The following is an 11623-nucleotide window of genomic DNA, read 5'->3' on the forward strand; positions in this document are numbered from 1 at the left end:
TCTCCCGATTATTGACCAACAGACACAGATTTTTCTTCAACGGGACAACTGCCAAATTTCAGACTTCTGTCTTAAAATAATAAAAATGCCGTGTCGTCCTAAAACTTCAGATCAAAATCTCTATATTGCGTTTCTTTTTTGACGTTGTTATGTCGGTCATTGTTCAAGGATTTAATGCACATTTTATAATCAACATGTATATATAATGGAAGGGTGTGTACTCTCAACACATGTGGTAACTAATACCCCAGTCATATCCTTGATGTTCTTCGTGGTCACAATTTGGTCGCGTAAGAGATATTTGACCTAATATCTTACAAGTAATAAAATCAGCTTTTATTAGCGCCGCATTGGTGAACATATATTTCCAAATAGCGTTGATGGTTTTTGAGTTGACTGATGTTGATTGATGTGTGATATCAATCAACTAAATGACCATGGTTCTTGATCATGGTTTTCACTCACTAAAGTAAACCTTTTATCAGAATGACCTGCTTTGTATACTCAAAAGCAAACGTTATTGTGACACACAGACAACACACAGGCTTTTAGTGCCGCCAGTAAAATACTATTACATGGAATGACAACTGTTTCAAGCTACAGCAACGACCAGCTGTCCATACGATGGACGCAAATAGCATACCTTGCTCAAAACAACTCGCTATGAGTGCCAACTGATGTTTCTAATGGACGTTAGGTCAACGAACAAAGTCATGCTACGAGGTACCAGACTGAAGCATACCTATAGCTCTCATTTTCCCCTTGGCCTTGTATGTCTACATTGTTCCAGAACGATGAAAAGACTCCCAATTACAGAAATGCATTCATGTACTGGCACTCTGGCATATTGATTAACTCAACACCAGGTTCTATACTCACATAGGTTTACTCGATCCCTCTCGTCGTTACAAGGTTACGTGGTCTGGACAGGATAGGGTAAGCTCTTTACCAGATATGGAACTGCACGATCGCGATGCGAACGTTCTGCTGACTTTGTAACCCGCACCACTTTCTAGTGCTGGTATTTCTTTAAGGTGTTCGAGCCTGCTCCACCCTTGTCACATGACCAGATACAATGTTTCTGATTCGTTTAAAGTTACATCATTTCATGGTCTCATGTCGTACCTCGCGATCGGAAATTGCTGTTAACTATCATCGATAATTTACCGTTAATTGCTACTTTTAGGGACTTTATGTTCTGTTACCGACAGTTATTATGTTCTCTATCTCTTAGTTTATTACCAAGCAGTGATAGTATCAATTCTATCACGAAATAACCGTAATTCTCAATAACGGATTTGTGATATGTTTTTGTATAACAGGTGCATTTTAACCTTATAACAATACTCTGTTTCATACTCAGTAGAACGTTTGGTTTTAGTTTTTTGTTGGCTTTGCAATAAATGATATTTTGTAATTACTTAGAAAGACTTTGTTGTAATGACTTTTGTAGCGACTGTGTAAAACAAGTACTGTGTGCAAGTACTTATATGATTATGTTTTACAATGACATCAGTTATCTACATTCTCGTGTTTTGCATTGTTCATGCACATAATATTCAAACCCGCTTTATTCATATGCAGTTCCAAGCCACTAAAGTGAGTGAGTGAGAGAGTATGGTTTTACGCCTCTTTAAACAATATTCCAGCAATATCACGTCGGAGGACACCAGAAATGGACTTCACACATTGTACCCATGTAGGGAATCAGACCAAGGTCTTCAGCGTGACGAGCGAACGCTTTAACCATTAGGCTATCCCACCGTCCCCCACTAAAGAACATACCTGCTACATACAATCAACTACATTATGTATGAGGGGAATGACAGATGAACTTGTACATCATTGTATGTTTACAAAGGAGAAGTCAATAATGAAAACTGTAATTCACTGGATTTATCAAAAAGGACATGATCGGATTTGTTGGCCTGAACCTTTTGTGAAGAATTTTATAATTATCATTTTCCATGACGCCATTTCTTGGGAGTAGCATGGATACACGTAAAAAACACAAGCAAGTAATAAGAGGATCCTGCCAAGCTATTATGTCACGTAAAATGATGCCAAAGCTGGGACTCCACTGACGATTTATAGATATGAACGTAGAAACATGTCCAACATTGACACCATTATGACATCATTCAACATTACGTCATTATGGGATGATGCATTGCGTGATGTCATTCCTCTACCTCGTCAGCAGGAAGATAGGCATCGATCGACTATTGGCCTGAGACAGAGGGATATATTACAATCTGTTATACACACCTCCTTTCCAGCGCATAGTATAGTTATCACATGTCAAGCCTCTCCTTGCCCCTGTAAGTGAAATTTGATATGATGATACTGATGACCTTAACGCGTGTTGTTTACGTAGCACAATGTTATCTACACAATGGGATTTCAAAGGTCCTTTACATAATACAGTCTCTAATACCGAGGTAAGTATGACATCCATTTTCCCTCTCGTAGCTATGCGTTGTTCAATTTGACAATGAGCACCAATAATACAGTATATATCTTTTCACAGAATATGTGTTAATGCTAACAGGACTTCCCATGTGTGTAATCCTAATGAGATAACATATAACACAATGTCATAGTGCTGATCTGTCTAATTGGTTCATATGTGGCAGTGTGCGTTCATCTGACTGATCAAACTCACAATTTATTGTTGCAGCTGTGATGATGTATCACCGTGACACTCACCAGCATGGGTAGCTCGACATCAGGTGAAGATTTCTGCTGAAATTCATTAATAACGCTTCTTTCACGAAGGAAAGTTTCCACTTTTGCATAAAACCAATACGTATGCAAATGTACGCACGCAAATAACAACGCAGCTTGAAATTATACTCATGGAAACTAATAAGGGAGCACCTGAAAGTGCAAGTGTTCCTTTATTCTTTTCTAGGTTTCTTCGCAAGCTTTGCATTGCACTGTGGGTGAATTTCTGGAAGAGAATAAAGGAACACTTGTACTTTCATGTGCTCCCTTATTCGTTTACCTGAGTATATATTCCTGTATATGTACACTCACGTGTGTTGTTAATAATGATCAATGTGGCAAGGATGGCTCAGTGTTCATTGCGCCGAAATTCGTTGCAGAGAACTGCGTCCCTTGGGCAGATCAGAAACCTAAGATTAAAGGTTCGAATCCTTCTTTGTTACGATTGTTTCTAGGTTTGTCAGTAACATACACGCGCACGTGGGTCTCATGAAAGGCATGTATTACTTCCGGATTGCCTCATGCATAATCCTGGTACGTTGTGATGTGACTGAGAAAACAAACCGAAACATGATCTTATGAACCAATTCAGACAATGACCTACAGCTTGTTCAGCTTGACCTGATCAAATGAATACTAATGCATTGCGTGACCGTGTCACAACTGGTTCTGTCTATTATTGTCAAGGGGTGCACCTTTGTCAGTTGATTGTCCACATGTCCGAACAACCGAGAAAAGGTCGCCGTTTGAGTCGAAAAATCGTCAGCAATGTCCTTTAAAAAAGAAGCTACAGATGGTTTAATGTTTCCTATTCGGACTGTAACGAACCCATGTATGCATGCTTCGCACGATCGCAACATTAAAAACATTCTTTGCTCCCCTATTTAATGAAGTTATCTCGACCAGCCGTTTGTGCCATTTGACCTCCTAGGTCATGCATATGTAGAGTAGCTCAGGTTAAGCTGAACAAGCTGTACTTTTAAACCGATCCGAATTTTCTCTTGTGAAAGTGAAAAGAGACACTACAAAGAACTATGGTAACACGAAATTTCAATTCCTTGTTTTATAAGAAAATGGTATTTGCAAATGAATTTTAATTTAAAACTTTAAAAAAATCGCATTTCTATATTTTATGTTGAGGTTTAGGCAGCATGACCTTAACTAAGACGCCACAGACTCCCCCTGTTTGAAGAGGTCGTCAAATGATTCACAATTCATCTGGCTCAGTGGTTACACCTGTTATGTGTTCTTTGCACTTATTCAGTATATATTTGTAACGTACAATGTGATTGATATCTTATCAAGTCCGTACCAGACCACCAAACGTTTCTAGCGGCCGAGCCTCCTTTTGAGATTTCGACGATTTCCAGATTTCCGTTTGTCAGAGCACGCTGCGACGACGTGCACGACGTGTTAAGGATTAGAAGGAGCGTAGTGTTGCAATATACAAGAGACTAGATGTATCAAATAATACTGATGAATACTTATATATCCAGTTGAAAGAGTTTGTCTTAAAAATTCTGGACTGGTTATTGTACTAAGTTGCGCAACAGGACGGAACGACGTCAGCAGGAAACGAGACTGCTGTGTAATCAATGTTTAGACTAGCAGAGTTTATATACCAGTTAAAACCATTATAATTCATAGTCATTCAGCATGTTACAGTTAAAAATGTGCATACTCTAAATGTAGTGACTGAAGTCAGTTCAAACTGAGTCATCTGTATTAGTAACATCATGGAATATCAGTGAGTGTGTGAGTTTAGTTTTACGCCGCACCCGGCAATATTCCAGCTATATTGCGGCGGTCTGTAAATAATCGAATCTGGACCAGATAATCCAGTGATCAACAGCATGAGCTTCGATCTGCGCAATTGGGAACCGGTGACATGTGTCAACCGAGTCAGCGAGCCTGACCACCCGATCCGGTTAGTCGTCTCTTAGGACAAGTATGGGTTACTGACGACCAACTCTATCACAGTGTATCAGCATGTTGTAGGAGGAAAACCAGGCAATAGATGTACACGTTTACCGTTATCGTAACTCATCTTAACGTTAGATATGTAGTGTGTAGTTGGTATGAGACAAGACTGACCATTTGAATTGTACTATAAGGCAAACATGATTTTAGTTTCATATTATGCGAAGGAAGATACGGCCCTGATTAAGAAGGTAAAAGACAAAGTCAGGCGAAAGTGTAAACTGAATCTGAAACAGGTGTCAGCTCGTTCTAAAGCCAGCCCCCTACTTCTGTTCGTCGAGGTCACAACCACCATCGATCAGGCTGTCAATGACGTCATCAAAGAAGCGAGAGGTACTGTCCCTATTTCATTTGAATTCTGAACTCGCAATTCATAAAACCACACCACACACATGAATAGAATGGCGTCTACTTTGTGTAGACTTTCGTTCGATTATATTTCAATTTATACTACATACCTGTTTCAGGGTCGGCTATTCTAGGTTCTTGCAGGAAAAAGGGGTATTGATAAAAAAATTACATATTTTCAGGAAATGTTTGAAAATAATATTTATCCTGCAGACTGTCAAAAGATCGTTGTTATATGAGGCTTTAGACTCATGGTTTAATAACATATTGGAGCTGAAAACAAAAATGATCCGTCTATGTACAGAATCCCAGCACCTCCTTATCCCTAACCTATTCCTATCCCAAAGTCTCTTATCATCTGTCTCTTATTTTAAACCCGTGAAGGTCCGGATTAGAATGAACCTTCAGTAACCCATGCTTGTCCCAACAGGCGACTAACGGGATCGGGTGGTCAGGCTCGCTGGCTTTGTTGACACATGTCATCGGTTCCCAATTGTGCAGATCGATGCTCCTGCTGTTGATCACTGGATTGTTTGGTCCAGATTCGATTATTTACAGACCGCCGCAATATAGCTGGAATATTGCTGAGTGCGGCGTAGAACTAAACTCACTCACTCAATTAATTTGATTCCTTCAATGTGCTTAATTGGGAGGCGTTGTTGTCTGCTCTGCTTCAAAACTAATTACAAATGAGTGCCACAAAAATACTACAACCAATTCCTTTACCTTCAGTTTCAATGGATATCTGTCTCTGTGATGGCAAATCGTGTTTAACCTCATCCATTGCAGGTGGCGATGACGTTTTTGTTGTTACAGTCAGAGTCTCCGATAGACACCCAGGAAAAAACAAGCATTTGTCCGATTTTATACATCAAACCACAAGGAAATTAATCCGAGATGCGTGTGTTTTCTTCTTTGACAAGACGGACCTTTCATCGACGGATTATCGAAATGATAATAAAATAGCCTTATGTGGAATAAAACGGTTCATAGCAGATGTCAAATCATTTGACAGACACATGACACAGTCTCGTGTTACTTTTCAGAGACACCCCTACCTCAATGAACCAGGTAAATATAATTGATATTTTGTTTTAACAAAACGTCATTCATTTCAGGACACAGCACGGTTTTGTGTTCGTTAGAATTGGCATAGAACTGTATATTGAGGATGACTGAATGTGAAAACGTTTTACTCACGCTTGATATCTGCATTGTACAGACGGTCAGATCAAGTAGGTAATGTGTTCTAGTCTATGTCATCCCGTAATAGGGGGGTGGTGGTTTAACCTAGTGTTTAAAGCGTTCGCTCATCAGGCCGAAGACCCGTGTTCGATTCCCCACTTTGGTACAATGTGTGAAGCCCATTTCTGGTGTTCCCCGCCGTGATAGTGCTGGAATATTGCTAAAAGAGGCGTACAACCACACTCACACACATATTCAGTAAAATATGGGTTCTGTATTATAATAACAATTTTCACAATCACATGTTGATAAACATTACTCTCTGTCTTAGGTATGATACCCTAGCAAACCTAATCGTGGAATAACTTCATTTAAGTGTGTAACAGGGCAACATCGATTGCCTAGAAGGATTTTTGTGGTACCAGGACAAATGTTTCACACAAACCGTTATCTTGCCTCACACATAAATGTCGTTTTCTGATTGGCTGGGCGCTCTTCTATTATTTTCAGTGTACCCCGCTTACAAGCGAGTAACATTTTCTATGTACCCCGCTGGGAATGCCGAACTCATTTGGTACTTCGTAGTAGTAATTCTTTGAATCACCTATGATGTACGGAAATTACCGATGTTTTGTGAAAGCAAATCGATGGAAGGGAGATAACTCTAAATTTGTTTTACTTGTCTTGTCCTCCATACTATGATCCGATACCCGGCTACAAACAGTTCAAAATTACCACTGAGGTGTTTGGTAAGATAAATACGTTGTTCACTGGTCCCTCGGGACCCATGGGTTGATGCACCCTCAGGCTCAGGGAACATATACAAACATCGAGGGTACATCAGCCCATGTCCCCCTCGAGACCAGTGAACAACTTATAATATTCATTTCTAACTATCGTATTAACATTGTAGTGGATGTGATCAGACATGTGTCGATCAACTTACGGGAGGAGGTGACCATGCTTCCTGACACATGTCAATTGTGTTGATCGACGCTTACGGTGTTAATCACTGGATTGTCTGGTCCAGACTAGATTACTTACAGACCTATAGCTGGCACAATGCGGTGTTAAACAACAAGCACACAAATACATCATAGGTTTTCACCTTTGGGTATGCTTGCAATACCCGTTCTTGGAACATGTTATTCTTTACCTTTTACTGGTGTTTTGTGAAAATGGTAACTCAAATCACTGTTATACCACCTTTTACGATGGGTCTTATGGCCTTTATACTAAAGAAACCCTTCTTCTTCTATATGTATAAGTATGAATGAATCATTTTTCAGTTTGCTTCTACTTTGTACCTGGGAGTCATATGGAACAAGACACGCTGACCTTTGTCCAGGAGGTCGGGCATTTCCCGTTGCAGAAATGTGCCAGAACCGATGTCAGGTCTGTCAGCCCCCTCATAGTGTTTACACCGTGCTACACACGGGTGGATGAGGATGCCAATTCAATTCTTAGAGAAGCTAGAGGTAAGAATTTATTTCGGGTGACATGTTGAAAGTGTATAGTGTATTGGGTAAGTTTCGTTACTAACAGATCGTCGCATTCTTGTTATACATGTACTTTATGAAATAATTAGTACAGAGACAGTGATGTATATAAAATAACTAATTTTAAAAGTAATGTGTGTATTGCTTGTAGAAATCATCTATCATCAAAGTGGTTATCACCATTCCATCTCATACAGATCCTGACACATAAGTTCGATCAGACAAGGTCCAGGTTTCATGTCAACTCTTTCATAAAGGTTCCACATTACCTCCAGCAAAAGTTATGAGGTAGCCAAGTTTAGTAATATGTTGAATAAATGACAAGAAATATTGTATATCTTCTTCAGATGGACCTGACGTGTTTCTGGTGATGATAGAAAGTGCCTACAAGCACTCCACAATCAGCAACATGCCCTATCTATCGTCAAAGAACAGAAGACGTATTGGAGACTGTGGCACCTTGGTGTACTCACTTGACTACAAGAGCTTCCAGGAAAACAGTCAGAATTTGCAGATGATACAAAGACTACGACAGTTTCTTATCGACACTGTTGAAGAAAACAAATCCAATATCTTAAGAAGATCACGAAATAATTTAGACGATTGTCGTGGAACACTGCTTTGAACATAACAAGATGGCGGTCCTGCGCTTGCGGTATCCCAGCCAGTATTTCCCACTTCATTGGAGATGATGATCCCTACCACAACTCAACAGAAGCTTGTATTGCGCACATAAGAAGCGACACACATTGTTAAACGTGGAATGTTAACCCATTAAAATTCATGTAAATCAATGAATGTTAATAATTGTAATTCAATACTGTATATGGGCCTGTGGCTTGACTTGACTTGGAATATCGCTTATATTGTAAGGTGCTAAGTAACAGCATATTGCAGTACCAGTAATGATCAGCTTGACCAGACGTCTTGATTCGATTGGCACAACCTAGTTCATTATAATGGCGCCATGGATATAACCATACATGTGTATATATGTTATGTTATGTTGTGTTCTGAAACAGTTTGAACTCCAAGTAAACCAAGGTTAGTTCTTAATAATTTCGTGCTTTGAAGTTTAGACAGATTCCCGAACGTTGGTTGGTTGAGAGAGCGGTCATGTGATCTAAATTTCAAGGTTCATTTCCCTTGAACCCTTCAAATCGTTCATACGTGTGTGAACGTTTTCGAGCCGATCTGGGTCATGTGAACTTTTGCCGGAACTACTTTCCGGGTTTTCCCCAGGATACTCGCTGTCCAGCTTGACGTAAACAAAATAAATCATTTGCATTCACACTCCTTTTAAGTTATACATATCATTTACTTGTTTTTGTACGTAACAAAAAGCGCCAGCTGAGCACAGTTTTGCAAAAATCTGACGGACAACGCGTCCGACAACAAGTCCCAGCCAGTGCGACCTAATTTTCAAATTTCCCCTACGGTTTCAAGGACCCCCAATGATCTTGCTGCATTTGGTGATGCCAATTAAGCGAGCGATCCTGTTTCAAGTCACCCGAATTTAGGCAATGTCACTTCTTCACGACCAAACGGATTTCCAATTGCCGAGCATTGTTCCTTATCACAAGAGTTTAATCTCTCGCGATTTGCGGGTTCTGCCCCGTTTTTTTTTTAAAACTGCTCATTAAATTTCACAATAAACAATCACAAATAAATAGAGTACACCAACGAAATCTGCTTCCTATTCGCCACGCCGCGCAACTTCGAAGTCGGTCAGTGTATTATTACGCGGTCAAACGAACCCGTCATAGTTATATTGGTACAATGACAGTTTGTAAAAATGATATTGTTATTGATATTTGTTTCTGTTTGATAATTTTATTGATGTTATGCTTATTAAAGCAGTTTCAAACCTATTGACGGATGTGTTGTAATATTTTAAGGACAACTTTGAGAACTATTCCTTCAAGGGTTGGGATACATGTGTAAAGAAATCGCCAAGTATACAAACACCGCTACAATACGGTCTTGAACACAATGACATTACAACATTACAGGTATTAAAACACATCACTGTAAACAATGATCATGTAGAAGTGGGTAAAAAACGTATGTGTAAACATCAAAGTGCGAAATTATAAGAATTGAATGTCACTCGTAAACTCGTAAACTCGCTCGTTCACACGAGTTTGAACAACGCTTTGACATCGTTCATTTTTCAGTGCAAACACACAAAGTGACATTCAATTCTTAATTGAATTAGCACCATACCGGCGATGACGGGTATCATCACAATTGTAAACTTCTCAATGGTAAACTTCTAAACATAAGCAATAAGTGCAAGCGTCTGTTCACATTATTTAGATCAGGGTGTAATGCACTAGGTATCAAATATATTAGAAGAGGTACTGCCTCCTGCAATGATGATGTTGTGTTATGTAAAACACTGTAAAAGTATTGAGGATGAAATCCATATGGTCTATATTTGTAAACGCTATGAGAATATGCGTCGGCGCTACATTTCGAAAACGGTCCATGGATATTATTATTCACTCCGCAGCATATGAACATCATCCGACATTAACATCATAAATAATTTTGTCAAGTTCTTAGAACATGTTTATTCTGCTCCTGTTAGCGTTGTTGTATGAAAATGGTAACCAAAATCACTATTGTACCACCTTGTACGATGGGTCGTATGGCCTTTATACAAAATAAACCCTTCTTCTTCTTTTTAAACGAGAGTTATATTTGGGATTACACTTTCACAGTAAAGTACAGATTCTAGTATTTTTTGGGTTGAATATCATCCGGGAGTCGAACCCACATTTTGTGAGTCAGACACCCAAAGTCAGCTATCTAACCAACTCATATAAAACGTCGATAAAAGAGTAAACCAGTCGAGGTTGTATGCGGAAACCATCAGGAGTAATAGGTCACTGAAAATCAGATGTGATACTTGGTGGTCTCGAAGTCATCCCTCTTGAAATACTGTTAGTATCTTTCGGCACGTTGCATCGTTCTGTCTGGCTTCGTAAATTTCATTCAGAGCTCGTCTACGGGACCATAACCGACCGTTAAAGAACTGGGTCAACACAGCTAGTTCGGTTCAGGACGAACTCACCAATGCTCACTGTATATACCTCAATAGACCTATACATGCAAGCAACTAGATTTACAAACTGAGACGTCGATCACACAATCGTTACACTCCGTTCCTTTTAAGTTGTGCAAAGGCCCCGTCAGTGACAATACAGACATTGATGCCAGTATTTGTTTGGGTTACAAGCACGAAAAACGGATCTAAGTTGATTAAATACATTCGGCTCTGAGCGTTATGTGCATAAATGCAAACAAATCAGAATGCGGATATGACTTCAAGTGTTTCCCTCAAAGAAAACTTTCGGGATGTTTTTAAAACAAATGTAAGATACTGCTAACTGTGTTTAGTCAAACTGTACATCAAATCTGATGTGTCTGAAAAAGCATCTGCAGGATATGAGACATATGGGGAAAACATAAATGAATCATTACGTATAACCGTCCCACGATTCCCCCATTCTTTTACCTATGACCTTCCAACGGAAGCATGTCGCCTAGGCATGTGCCATCGGCTTCTCTCGTTATAACTCGGGTTGGTCACCAGTGGCCACCAGACGATTGGTCACTAATGTATTTGGTGACTTATAATTTAACTAAAGACCTTCTTGATATGTAATCTATTTCGAAAATCTGTTCTCAGATTATATTGTCAGTTGATCTGGTAACTTATTCCACTGACTGACTGACTGAGTTTAGTTTTACGCCGCTTTTAGCAATATTCCAGCAATATCACGGCGGGGGACACCAGAAATGTCTTATTCCATATACTAAGTTGGCGGTTTGTTGTTTAAAGCCGTATCTAGTAATATTACAGTTACATAACTGAG

General features: G+C 39.4%; 1 protein-coding gene across 3 annotated transcripts; it reads left to right on the plus strand.

Moving 5' to 3' along the window:
• The first annotated feature begins 2405 nt into the window (after positions 1-2405).
• On the plus strand, positions 2406-9610 carry LOC124264579. 3 transcript variants are annotated; one of them, XM_046699327.1, is made up of 6 exons: positions 2406-2441; positions 2681-2732; positions 4858-5040; positions 5845-6126; positions 7530-7718; positions 8087-9610. In XM_046699327.1, the coding sequence occupies exons 2-6, from the start codon at positions 2714-2716 to the stop codon at positions 8362-8364; spliced, it is 951 nt and encodes a 316-aa protein (XP_046555283.1). In that variant the 5' UTR covers positions 2406-2441; positions 2681-2713; the 3' UTR covers positions 8365-9610. The 3 variants fall into 3 exon arrangements, with proteins under 3 accessions (XP_046555283.1, XP_046555285.1, XP_046555284.1); XM_046699329.1 differs by having other exon boundaries at positions 6102-6126; XM_046699328.1 differs by having other exon boundaries at positions 2427-2441; positions 4879-5040.
• The last annotated feature ends 2013 nt before the right edge of the window (positions 9611-11623 follow it).

This window comes from Haliotis rubra, unplaced genomic scaffold (assembly GCF_003918875.1).
Source record: "Haliotis rubra isolate DU_JTF1 unplaced genomic scaffold, ASM391887v1 Scf93, whole genome shotgun sequence".
Taxonomy (NCBI): Eukaryota; Metazoa; Mollusca; class Gastropoda; order Lepetellida; family Haliotidae; genus Haliotis; species Haliotis rubra.

Excerpts from the sequence above, each read along its gene's own strand:
- LOC124264579 (XM_046699327.1), top strand. Across the intron at positions 5,041-5,844 it reads CGTCATCAAAGAAGCGAGAG|GTGGCGATGACGTTTTTGTT; the intron begins GTACTGTCCCTA and ends CATCCATTGCAG. Across the intron at positions 6,127-7,529 it reads CCCCTACCTCAATGAACCAG|TTTGCTTCTACTTTGTACCT; the intron begins GTAAATATAATT and ends ATCATTTTTCAG.